The 13531-nt window shown below is 41.4% G+C and overlaps 1 protein-coding gene across 1 annotated transcript in view; it reads right to left on the bottom strand.

Moving 5' to 3' along the window:
• Positions 1 to 9564, bottom strand: part of LOC126384364 (CMP-N-acetylneuraminate-beta-galactosamide-alpha-2,3-sialyltransferase 1-like) — a 13880-nt gene extending 4316 nt beyond the window's left edge. Inside the window, exons 1-4 of the mRNA XM_050035385.1 lie at positions 9440 to 9564; positions 4886 to 5174; positions 2221 to 2417; positions 1844 to 2011 (exon numbers count right to left, since the gene is read on the bottom strand). Coding sequence (XP_049891342.1) covers positions 1844 to 2011; positions 2221 to 2417; positions 4886 to 5134 — 614 coding nt within the window. The 5' untranslated portion in view covers positions 5135 to 5174; positions 9440 to 9564. The remainder of the gene's footprint in view (positions 1 to 1843; positions 2012 to 2220; positions 2418 to 4885; positions 5175 to 9439) is intronic.
• Between the last annotated feature and the right edge of the window lie 3967 nt (positions 9565 to 13531).

Raw genomic sequence — 13531 nt, 5'->3', positions numbered from 1 at the left:
GGAAACCCCTCAGCTGACAGGATGTACCACTCTGTCACTCCGCTCTCTCTCACGCAGGCGCAGAACGCACGTGCCACTTGGCCGTCGGATGTAGTCCGTGTAGTGTGTTCAAATGCAACTGACACAAGTGAGGCGACGTAGACGAACAGTTGGCTTTCGTCGCTGCTAGTTCTTTGATGTCAGTTTGGTGTGTCCGCACCTTAAGAACAAATGCACATGGTCATGTTTAGCCAACACATGCCCATTGTTGGGTTTAGGAAAAAAGAACAGGGTTTGGTTTTACAGTCTTAACCGGAGGTGAACACCTGCCTCCTAGGCGAAAGTCGGTGGTTGTTGGACCCATCTACCGCCCCTCCCACCCGCCTCACTCGTACTTTCACTGCTTTAACTTTCTTGTTGTCCCACCATGTTTTCCCCTATGCCACCTGGCGCTGTTAATAATAAAGGTGACCAGCCGTGTATCATGCCGACATGAAAGGATGGCTTTTTTACTCTGTGTCTGATGCCGGAAGTCACTGACCAGGTGCTGTTTTTTGGCAACTTCGGAGTGAGACAAGGTTGAACGGTCCTACCAGGCCCAGGAGCCCAAGGACTCAGGAGGTCCCTGGGCCAGAGCCTCTGCATTAAATGACTTTTATTAACTTTGCATGACTTGTCAGAGGGCTTGTTGATAATACAGCCCCTTCTTAAAAATACCTTAAAAAAAGAAAAACCGAAGGAATAGCCGAATCATTAAAACCAAAAAATTAACAGAAACTAATGAAAAGGGCATCCTTTACGTCGGCATGACACACAGCTGGTTGCCGTTATAGTTAAACAGCACCTGGTGGCGTCAGGGGAAAGGGGGATGAAAGTTCAGGCAGCGAAAGTCCAACTGGGACGGGTGGTGGATGGGTCTAACAAACAATGACTTTCACCCAAGAGAGCTGTGTTTGTGTCCCACAAGATTCTAAAGACAAATCCTGTTCTTTTTTCCTAAACCTAACCACGTGTGTTTGTTGTCAAAGTAAAGAGAGACTGTATTTTGAAAACAGTCAATGCATTGCATGTAACAGGCAGAACAACCAAACGTCGATATGTGACGAGGTCGGAGTGAGAATGTGTTGACTTTGAAGATGCAAGAAAAAAACATCATGATACATTTTAAGTGAGTGTTTCTGTCCCCTTTAGATGGGCTGAGTACTGTGCGTAATATGTGCCCTTTAAGTCTGTGGGGAGACATAACAGCATGCTGTACAAGCCGTGCTGAGAGGAGCCTTTTATGCGTCCAAGCCCAGGGGCCCATTGTATCATAATCCACGTATTCCCTGATGGTTTAAACTATGAAGCTATGTGTTTCAAGTGTGTGTCTGGCTGTGTCCTGAATTACTAACATGTTCTCTCAAATGACAGTCAAGCTACTGTTACAATATGAGCTGAGGCTGCAGGTCGTTAGGGCATCTCAGGTCAGTTAGGGAGGAGCACATTAATGCTAATGTCGCTCTGTCTTTATGAGGAAGCAACTGTGTACTACAACGTTCACCATATTTACGTAAGGTAAGGTGATATCATGTAAATCTTCTTAATATGATAGCACAACAGGGTAATTCAAGAGCTGGAAAGTCCAGAGCTCGTTGTAACTGCTTCACATCAGTGATCTCTCTCTCGTAGCTCTTTGGAATTTGCTCTCTGTTAGCGAGTCTGAGGACAGACAAACAGCTGAGCTTTCTTTTTTTAACGTTTCCCCAAGTTAACTACATCACTTCCTCATAGATGTCTCCTAGTCATCAAATACATTCAATGCATTTTTTTCAGTCAATCAAAGATCTGATTAAAGGTGTAGCTGCTCGTTGTGCACACCCACCCTGAATCGAATTTCTTGAGGAGCCACAGTAGATCCTTTATCTTGAATGGAAACATCACAAGATGAGTAGTGTTGTCCAAACTAACAGCACTCTCTGGGTACATCACATGATGAGTTGTTTTGGTGCCAACATCCGTTTCGTAGCCTTTAGTGCGGCCATGGTTCATTCTGAAAGATACAAGGGAATACATGTATTTAATATCATGAAGTTAAAGAACAATGATGTGGTGATTGGTGTTCAAAACATTTTTCATCCCCCACCATATGGCGAATGACATTACTCAATTTTTGTTAAACTCCAAAGATAAAATGTTCAGAATTTGTCTTTGTGTCAACATCATTGTTCAAATTTCTTAAAGATGTCAGTAATGATTTACCTTATTACAGTATCGTGCATATCTATGAGAGGTCCACAGTGTGATCTCTTCAAATTAACAGAGTTCCCCACCACAGCACAAGTCCTGCAGCGGTCAGGGCTGAATTCTACAACATCTGGAACGGGTGGGAAGATCTTAAACAGGTTGTCCACTGTTGTTTTGTAGAAAGTGAAGTTGCGCATTTCCCCCTGTAAGCGCTGACACACATAACAGAAAAAGAACGTTATTCCAGCAGCAGTTTACAATTTAATCACATGCCAGTTGTCCAGTTAAATCTATTTTGACACTATTCATAATTTACATTTCTTTACTGAAAGAAATTCAATGTATTTTCATTCTTTAATCAACCCCTCTATTTAGTGGTTCTGCTGCAGCTTCATATTGAAAGCATTGAAAAGGTAAAACATAGGTTGCTTTTATTGTGAAGTACTCACAGGAAGTACAATAGTTGGCTTTTTTTTTTAACAGTGTCTGTTTTGAAAATTGCAGGAAGTAATGCTCATTTCACAGGTTCAGGTTTTAGGCCTTTGTCAATCGATTTGTTCCTGATGACTTCATATCATTGTTAACTGTTTCTGTTTGCAGTAGTGGTTTTTAAAAAAGTATCAGTGTACTGATGTCCTAGAGGGCCTCAGTCAGAAGAACTCAATTCTACCAATGCAGTTTGAAAACATGGAACTGATTAATGAATTGATATTTGCCATGGGTTTTAAGTACCGCAAACTATCTCGGGGTTGGTAGAAGCACAGACACAGATTTCCTCCTATGCTTTGTCGACATTCCAAAACACTTTCTAAGATAACATGATATTCAAATGTTTTATGACAATGAAATGCAATTAATCACTTCAAGGAGAACGCCATCTGCTGCTGTAGACGTCCAACACTCTGGAAAATCTACTCCAAAAAGGTTTTACCTTTGCTGAGCACCATTCCTTTAACATTATGTATAGATGGAAAAATCTAAATTTTAATTATATTTATTCAACCTTTATTTTGACAGGATGTCATACGAACACCAAAGTCTTTTACTACTTTCGTATCAAAAGAAGTTTGACTGACTGTGGGTTTATTTCAGTTTTTTATATTGGGTTCATTGTTGGTTTCAGCACACAAATGCAACACAAATTATGTTTATTTGTAATTACTGAACTCTTAAGGCCCTGACACACCAAGCCGACGGTCGGCCGTCGACCAAAGTCGGGCCATCGGTGAGCACCTGTCGCCCTAGTTTTTGCGGTGTGTCCTGCACCGTCGGCACTTTAGTGTTGGCGGCTTTTCGGCTGATTGAGCATGTTGAATCGGCGGCGGAGCTTGTCGATGAGAGAGATCACTCTGATTGGCTGTTCAGGTTTTATTCCCTCGCCCCGTAGCTAGTGAATCTGCCTGTAGTGAAACCGGGGCTAACCGGTGCTTCCTCCTCAGGCTCCACTTCACTCAGCTGCCTGACAGATCCGCTGCTTCTTCCCACTTTAACCTGAATAACAAACCGGAGCTAGCTGGGAGCGGCTAGCACAGCGTTAGCCACAGCATGACCGGAGGGAAGCACAGCCAGTTAGCCTCCGCTAGTCTCTGAGCTAGCCCCGGCTCTCCGTTTGGATCCAACCGGAGCACCGAGCCCTGGTTTGTTATTCAGGTTAAAGTGGGAAGAAGCAGCGGGTTTATCGGGCAGCTGAGTGAAGTGGAGCCTGCGGAGGAAACACCAGGACCGTCTGGATGTAATAGTCCGTGGAGGTGCTGCGGTGCTCGGCTGCACAGATAGGAAACCCCTCGGCTGACAGGATGTAAAACTCTCTCCACTCTCTCTCACGCAGGCGCAGAACGTACGTGCCACTTGACCGTCGGATGTAGTCCGTGTAGTGTGTTCAAATGCAACTGACACAAGTGAGGCGACGTAGACTAACAGTTGGCTTTCGTCGCCGCTAGTTCTTTGATGTCAGTTTGGTGTGTCAGCACCTTAAAGGATTCTAGAATCAAATCATGGTAAATAAGCTTCTAAATACTAATGTGAATTGTACTTGGAATAAAAGTTGCAATTTGTGTTAAGGAAAAGTATATATTTTGGTTTTACGTAATATGCAAATTATCGTAACCTTCCTAAAGTACTACTAATCTTTTTTTTTTCTGTCAGTTGATAGTCCATTGACATGAGGGTTACGTCAAGGCTACTTTATTCTCCATTTACATATGAAAAGAGATACATCCATTTCAAACACTGTAAACGTCACTGCCCTCATACTTCCATGCGTCCCCTTATGTTGGCATACATACAGCCAACAGATGGCCCAAAGGGCGAAGTCAAGTTTCACTCAGCAATAAACTAATTTGATAAGGAATGAATGGGTTTGAGTGATTTCATCAAAACAAGTCAAAACTCTAATCAACTAATCAATTAATTGAGAAAATAATGACAATCAACAATGGCAATAACAATCAGTTGCAGCCTTAATGCTGAAATTGATTTTTAATGTCCCCCTGTGTCAAATGTTGTTTTGTTTTGGCTGACAGAGAACACCACTGACACCAAACAGGTTCCTCCTCTGGTTATAGCCCTGATTCTTCCTCTTTTAGAAAGGGAATGTGCAAAAATGTGTCTGAAACGATTAACCGTGAAACAGAAGCAGAACATTTGTGCTGTGTATACGTAAAGAAAAGTTGACATTTACCTTCCACCAGTTGAAATCGTCCTCTGGGGTCGAATATGTTTTTGACAACAAGGGTTGAGGAGATGACTTGATGAGCTCCCTAAACCACGGATCACCCTCTGGTAAACATTTGCTACAGGCACAAACACTTGAGTTCAGCAGGCCGAGGGAAAATGTAGATAAATCCCATGAATATCTAGACAACAGCCCAACGGCAGCGATGCACAGTATGGCTATAACTATTCTGATTTTTCCCAATTTTGAAAGCATCTCAGCAGCGTGACGCTCTTGGAGGAAGATCAGAGTTGATCTGTGAATACAAAATGTGATGAGGCACACAGGTCAAAGCTCAAAATATTTTCTGATCTACAGCCAGGCTGGCAACTTGGTTTTTCATAGAGCATTGAGTTACAGCTGTGGGCATTTAGAGAGCTTCAAGAGAAATTTATATTGTCTATACAATAAATAATATTCAAGAGACATCTGTGTGACTCTGATAGAGTGATATTAAAAATAACGATAAAACTGATAAAAATATTATTCAATAAACTAATTAAAGCAGCATATTAACTGCCGTGTTCGATGATTTTACTGTACTGTGGACATATTCGTGTCTCACGGTATTTAAATGTAATTTGAACAAAGAATAGCGTCTCTATGGGTGTAAATGTGTAAACTAATAAACCAAGTTATTGTTATTACATCAGTGGCAGCTCTTAAATTTTGCTTTGGTGCCAGACTGGTGTGGGAATGGCGGTTTGGCCCCCTGTGGCCCCCCCGCCAAAGAGTCGGAGGGGCAACGTGGAACGTGGAACTAAATCGTCTCAACAGGTTGCTGGTCGGACCACCTAAAGCGGCGCACCAACCGAAAACATCAGTAGAGAATTGTGTGGCTGTATTTAAGACAACTCTGAGCCTGCACGACACCACACAGCACCATTGAAGTAACTCTGGAAAATTTTTCTGTCTCATTTGGCTCATGGTAGTTACATGTCACACCATGTTGATGTAGCGATGTGAAATATGATCCGGAGTTTTCATGGGTGTTTTATTGTGAAAATTGACCGGATACTCTCATCTTTTCTGAGCCTGACTTCCTGTTTGACTCATCTGGTCTGTGCAAATTGACGTGCCGTCACGTGGCGTCCGTCAGAAATAGACCTGGCCCGTGTTTTTAGTGGAGTTTTTAGTTTTCTTTTTGTATTGCGTATTTTGTATTGTTTTGTGTATCTGTAACTGTTTGTGAGTGAGAGAGTTTTAAAAGAATGTTTTGTCTGCACATGATTTGAAATAATAAAATAGCCCTCCAGAGGCAGATCAGTACATCAGTCATTTTTATTTTGATTACAGAAATGTTTAACCACTAATCCTTCACCATAACATACCACTAGTGTTTCAGTAAAAATAGAACATTTTTCACACATAAAAAGCACAAAGATGTTGAAATCTGCCATCATAAAATGGCTCTCAGAATTCACCAGATTGATGCCTTTAAACAACATTTTCTCCCGGGGGGCACACCTACGAGTAGGGTCAAATATCTAAGTCTGAACAAATATCTAAGTCTGCAATTACTGTTCAGACTTAGATATTTGACCCTACTCGTAGGTGTGCTCCTGTATCAAAAGGACTGGCCCTAGCTTGGCCCCCCCATTGAAACTGGCCTAGAACCGCCACTGCTGGGTGGACCAGTCCTACAGGAACAGCAAGCCAATTTTACATAGTGGCCAAAAATGGAATTACACCCAGCGGGTCCATCATGTGATGCCATTGGGTCCAAAAATACTTTTCCCCATAGACTTACATTTGGGAAGAGACATCTGTCAATCAGTGTGTACATTTTTTGAGTGTCACAACCTTTGCAAACATTCAGGATTTGATCCATCAAGTCAAATAGCATTTTCAAAGTCTAGACGAGCCGCAAGATTGAATCATTTCATCTCTATTAAAGTTAGCAGAGTGCTACACCGTCCACCCTGTTTTTGGCAGCTGCAAATTCTAGTTCCCCTGCTCTACGGGCCCTACTTACAACAGATCTGAGTAGTTTCATACGTTGATAATGGAGTGTTTTTGGCTTCATGCAACACTGAGCAACTTTTAAAGGAATGGACGGGGCCCTGCCTTCAATGCTGGATCCAAGTCTCTTAATACATCCACAGGCGTGACTTAAGAGTTAAGTATTGCAGTAAATACAGGATTTATCCATATGCTAAGATGTCTAAAAATTTGCCCCCATGATTTATATTAGTGCTAATCATCTAGCCTATATTATTAGCTAGCACACACATAAGTCAGGACAGCAGTTAAGCTAGAAAGACTGTAATATCTCCCATCACTTATCAAAACCGTAGGTTCTTGTCTGTTTCTTTACATCTTCACGAGGATTATTTCTTACTAACGTTAACACTTTTATCTCCAAATTAATGTAACTTAGGGCGTCTCAACAAAGATATTGCTGGCTAAATAAGGCAAATGCTAACTTAACTCATAGAGTGGTGCAGGAAAGAGTCCTTTAACTCGTAAATAAGTTCGCTTTTTTGCACTCCTGGTTCCCTCGTGTCAAAGTCAATGGGTTTTTTGAATGGCTTTATGGTTAGATGCCTGAAACCTGTGGTTTCACACAAGCTTAAGAGACTTTCACCTTTTGTTGTGCAACATAAAAAACGTCATTAAACACCCCACTCGTGAATTTTGAGACCTTTAGATGTCTTGCTAACAAGTGGTTTAATGAGAACATCGTAACACTGACCACGGCTTTACAGCCTCGCTGTGTTGGCGACGTCAAGTCATATGGGTCCATGTCATTGGTCCGACAGCCCATTGGTCCGACATCCCATTAGTCCGACAGTCAGCGGTGCTGAACGGCTCCCGGCGGGTGTATTTCTGCCTTGATGGTGCGCCGTGACCGGCTCTGGGTCAGCTGGGAAAGGCTTGAGGCGGAGCAGGCTCACGGCTTATGTGTTTGTCACTTTCTTTTTCATTTTAACCCACACCATGATCTTTTCCTGACCCTAACCAAGTGGTTTTTGTGCCTAAACCTAACCAGACCTTAACCACAGGGCATCACGATGATTTCGGAACAACGGGACTTCGGAACAATGGGTTTAATATGGTCGGAACAATGGGCTGTCGGACCAATGGGCAGTTCCCAAGTCACGTGACCATGATGTAGTTTGTTTGTGGCTTAGTTAGTGTTTAAAGTCTGGCGATTGCATTTATGTTTCAAAAATCATAAAAGTGGTCACTCAATAAAATGTGCAAGTATCATAAACTTTTGCTCGCAAACAGCTTATTTTCTGCAGTAATCCAAAATCACAATCACAAAGTCACACAGGCTTTTGACGAGGGAACCAGGGTGACGCTAACTTCTGCTTCAACCTACAAACAAACATCATCCCTGCAGCAGTATATTGATGATATTAAAGGGGAACACCACCTTAATTACGAATCCACAGATGTAATTTCCATGGCCAAGAAAGTTCAATCAAGATTTGTGAACATGAGCTACGCTCTCTCAAAGCCAGAACCCAGAGAGGTAAATCTCAAACTTGTGATGTCACAGGGTATTATGTCGGGAGCTGCCTGATTTTGTTGACCCACAGAATGCTTGTTTTCTTTTTTATACCCAAATGAGCTTTATTATATTGTAGTGTTCTCAGATCGGAAACTGAATATGTTCCGATATACTCAGAACGTTCCCCTGAGTGCTTTCAGTGTCGTCTAGAACATCTTTCACTGCTATCTGTGGAGCAGCGCTGGACTTGACACTTGATGACATCACAGATACGAGTTTATGCACTCTAGCTTTTATGATTTGGGGGACAGATTTTCATGTTTATTAATATCTTTGGACTGTCTGAGACCAAAGGAAAAATAAGTTCCCCTTTAAGTGACAAGATCTGTAACAATTTGGTGATGGCACCACCTTAGGTTAATAATAGGACACATTTTGGAGCTGTTGCTTGGAGTTAGTTGCTAGACAGAGTCATGATCTCTTTGGAGAGAAATACAAAATTAAAGTCAACATTCCGTAATGTGTGTTCTTTAATTTAGTGGAAGCATCAGTCAAAGCTAAAACACAGATATGATTGGTTATGATGGGACAGAAGAGGCACCAGTCTGCACCGATGCAATATTCAACTGCTGTCACTGATGCAATGACTGACCTCTTTCATAGCTTATGTAACAAACAAGTAATAAAAAAGAAGATACAGGAACACAGTTCAATAAACCTGACGACATTTTGTAAACATTTTTCTTCCCTGCTGTTCCACTTGAAGCAAAACCTCGCGTATAGCTTAACTCGTTCAACAGGTTACATTCAGGACAGTGTGAGACAAGAGGGAGAAAATTTAATAATGGGTGCTGTGAGCATTACAGCCATCATATTAACTTTACTCAGGCAATAACTGAGCCTAGAAACACATTAAAAAGTACAGTCCCACTCTTATGTTGCCTCTTTGCCTTTGAACTATCATACATTAACAGGATGTTCTTGTAAATGTTCTGGCTAATTATAAGACAGCAAATTACCATCAGTTTAAATGTGTAATATAGATTTCATATTTCTCTTACCTGACAAGAGATTTAAAAAAAAAAAAAAAAAATCAGGCTGGTGAGGCAAGAAAACAACAAAACAAAACACCTTGCAGCTGATGAACGCGTGAGTTGTCAACAATGAAATGAGCTGATGAGCAGCACGTAACAAGGAAGTGCTGCAGAGGCTTGGCATCAATACCCACAGGGGTGTGTCAAGAAGAGGTGGCAGAGCTTTAAAACCACAAGAGCTCTGCTTGAATTTGACATCACATGTTGTAAAAAAATGAGTTTTGAGTGTGTGACTTTATTTGGGATTCATTTCATTTTTATTTTGTTGTGATATTTCAAACATATTTTTTTATGTAAAGCACCTTGACTCCCCTCTGTGTAAGACATGTGCTCTATAGATAAACCTGCTGCACCTTGCCTATATTATTAATTTCACATACTGTATATTAGGCTATATATTTTACTTCTTTCAGTTCTTAGCTGCTTATTGTTTTGTAATTAATAGTTTAGAAATTTAAATTGAGTCAGGTTCAGTGTGCATCCTGCAGTAATGTTAATACAAATAAATATTTTGTTTTAAATTCAGTAAAACGTTTAAAGGTCCCAGAAATCTTCTTCACAGCTTCTTATAGAGTCTTTGTTATGTTGCATAGGAGATGTCAGAATGAAATGGCAGTTGTTGAGAGGCCACATGTTATCTGATCAAACCACAACCAGGGGATTTGTGCGCTCAGCTCTTTAAAATATTAAATGTTTTACACTAATGCTTAAGTTGAATTTTAGCATGTCTTCATCTAGTAGTGAGGATCAAGCAGACGTGGGTCGTTTAAGCATTGTCCTTTTCCTGGTTTGTTGTCATAATAGTGGTGAGAACTGAAGCCTCCTTGGATGCAAAGCACCTCATGGAACTGGTTTTCATATAAAGGCATTGTCAGACCGGTGCTTTGTACACACTATACCTGACACTCTTTGATAGATAATTAGAGCCCAAGCACCAAAGCACAATGGCCCAACGGTTCCTGGCATTCAGAATGAGGAACCTATTGTGTTTGTGCAGATTTATTATTAGGGACTTAAGGAGCAGATTCACCAAACAGCTTCAGAGAACTAGCTGTAAAGAAAGCCCCCTGCTGCGTCACCAGACGTTGCTGTGTCTCGGCAAAAAGGTTGCACAAGAGCACGCCGCAAAGACTACAGCTGATGGCCAACCAGCGCCTACGTTCTGCAGACAGCAGTGGTCTGTAATCATCATTTAAAAAGGGACACCAGAAGACCGTCTTGATGCTAGTTAGCCAGTAAGCACATTAACAACACAATCCAGTGCCATGCACCACTGAATAATAACTTAAACCATAGCTCAATGGCTAAAGGAAAATAATCACATCTTACATAACAAGTTAGTCTGATCCCACTTCCTCTTGAGTTTAGCTGTTTTTTACTCTCTTCACGTCTGTTTCTCTTCTTGTGCGCTAAGCTGAACTGTCAGTCAGCGTGATTTCATTTACCGACAGGCTCTGCCAACGCTATCACGGATTCACCATGCTGGATCTGCCACAAAAAAAAAAAAAGCTGACAGGGGCCAACAGTGCGGGACACGCTGAGATGACTAGGACGCCTTTAGGATGCTTGAAAGCTCATGAAAATTGGCGTGCATGTAAGACGTAGCGAAATGCAAAGTTCTGCAGTGACTGGGCTCAGGTGTGGCCAGAGGACTCTAAAGTGACCCAAACACACACCAGGGTGGGATCTAGTTTATGTGATGTTCAGATAACTTGAGTGGATCATTGCTCTTAAAGAATAACAATAAATGAATTGAATTGCATTTTTTTTCACCCAACAGGAAGTCAGCCATCTTTGATTTGGTGCCGTAATTTTCATTTTACGGACACACGTTTCAGAACTGCAGGATGCACAAAAACCTACGAAACTTTGCATCCATGTTATAACTTTTAATAATTTTCATTCAGTGGTGCAAGTGGGCTTTGGTGTGGCATGTCGGCTCTATAGCGCCACCCTTTTACTTTTAGCCTCTGAACATAAACTCAGAAAACTAGTTCATGTGTCTTCCATAGCACCTCCTAATGCTTGGAAGTCTGACCTCAGTTGGAGCAAAGTTGCTCTGATATTCACAAAATTTGGGATGTGCATTCCACATATTTCTCTTGGGTTTCATTTGCTGCACACGAAAGTCAGACATTTTGTATTATATGCGTTTTTCATGTATTTTATGCACACTGGTTTGAATTCCTTTATCAGATTTCTTTCAAATTTGGGTGTGTCTTGTCTTGTCTTGTGATAAATTGTGAAATGGTGTGGCTGTGGGGGGCGTCAAATTTCCATGTTTTGCCACGCAACAGGACGTGATTTGTAATTCATATGTGTCATATCAGTGATTTGCAGAAATGTGCAATGCTGACATTTATTCTGGCGGTTGCTGATCCGTCAGAAATTATAAATTGATATGCAGATTTTATTTAACCTTTCTTTAACTGCTCTCATCCACTTGAGTCCAATAACCGTTAACATATCTGAGCAGTCGGCTGTAAAGTAAGGTCTGTGACAATATTTCCTATGCTGGGTTTTTCTATCAGATTATGTGAAGTAATTCATTTTAAAAGAAAATGAGTTCTGTGTGACCCAAAGTTCATAATGCCCAACATAAGATAAAGTGAAATGCGTCTCTAAAATCAAAACTTAAACATGTCAGCAGCTGTCGGGGGTGAGGAACACTGACAATGTGTTTTTCTTTTCCATTTGAGTTTATGCAAATAGGTGTCCCTGTCATCCTGCTTGTTGCTCATGCAAACTTTGTGTGTTAACGACTGGTTTGAAGTTACAAACATTAGTCAACAAAGGTGTATTTACTTTTTTTTTTTTTCATTTTTTTAAGTTTAACACTCAAAAACCAAATATCAGTGGGCTGCTTTTTAAACCTCATCTCATAGAGCCCATTTCCAAACATAATGGCAGCATTTAAGTGAGACTGTTACTGATGTGCAGAAGGCCCAACCTCAGTTCTGCAGTTCACATGAGGAAAGACAGCAAGCTAGGAGTGGAAAAAAACCAAAGCAAATAAAGTGATGCTGCACAGGAGCTGGACAGGCTCTTTGTCTGTCGTCACCAGGTTGAGCCAATAAGTTAAATACAAATATATGGCTCAAATGAAGGTAGACATGATCATGGTTGGACCCTGTTTGATACTGGATTTTTGCATGCTTATATCCTGCTGTGAGGCTTAAGTGTAAATCCCTGTGATCAGGTCTAAGAACTTTTTGACATATGAGCCAGTGGAAAGAGCCGTGAATAACAGCCTTTGTAAAGCAGCACAATAAGACCTCGCTGCACCGGTCTCCTCCAAGTTCCCTGGAACTTTACTCAGTGTCACCCAGCCTAGTCAGAATAAAAGCTAGTGAATGGTTACTCACAGTGAGTCACCTCAGATGATGTGTAAATAATGTACATGATGTTTTTTTTTCTTCTCAAGCGAAACATTGCAAAATTTTCAACCCACCAAACAGGTTTACTGGTTGCGCCACAGCCAACAGGCACATGGAGCCGGCTGACAAAATGAGGTTTCTGGCTTTGTCTTCACACACAGGAAAGCTAATTTCTCATGTTTAAAGTTAATGAGAGAGGCAGACAGACAGACAGGCTCATTAATTTGTTTTGTCCCCTTCCTTTCTATGATCACCAATACTGTAATGCTAATACATTAATAAAGCACATACCGTACGTATTTTCAACATACACAAAGCTGTTTTTATTGATATATTTGTGTAAGCTGCAACAGCTTCACAAGTGCTAGTATAATTTTAACCTCATTACTTTTTGTGTGTGTGTGTGTGTGTGTGTATTAGGTGTGAAACGATTCAACACTTTCGCCTACTTAGACGTCTGAAGGTGCGGACACACCAAACCAACATCAAAGAACTAGCGGCGACGAAAGCCAACTGTTGCGTTGTCTACGTTGCCTCACGTCGCCTCACGTCGCCTCACACACTACACGGACTACATCCAACAGCCAAGTGGCATGTACGTTCTGTGCCTGCATGAGAGAGAACAGAGTGACAGAGTGGTACATCCTGACAGCCGAGGTGTTTCCTATCTGTGCAGCCGAGC

The sequence above is a fragment of the Epinephelus moara genome, chromosome 22 (genome assembly GCF_006386435.1).
Source record: "Epinephelus moara isolate mb chromosome 22, YSFRI_EMoa_1.0, whole genome shotgun sequence".
Taxonomy (NCBI): domain Eukaryota; kingdom Metazoa; phylum Chordata; class Actinopteri; order Perciformes; family Serranidae; genus Epinephelus; species Epinephelus moara.
Note: the sequence above shows the minus strand (reverse complement) of the source record. Positions and strands in the feature narration are given on the sequence as shown.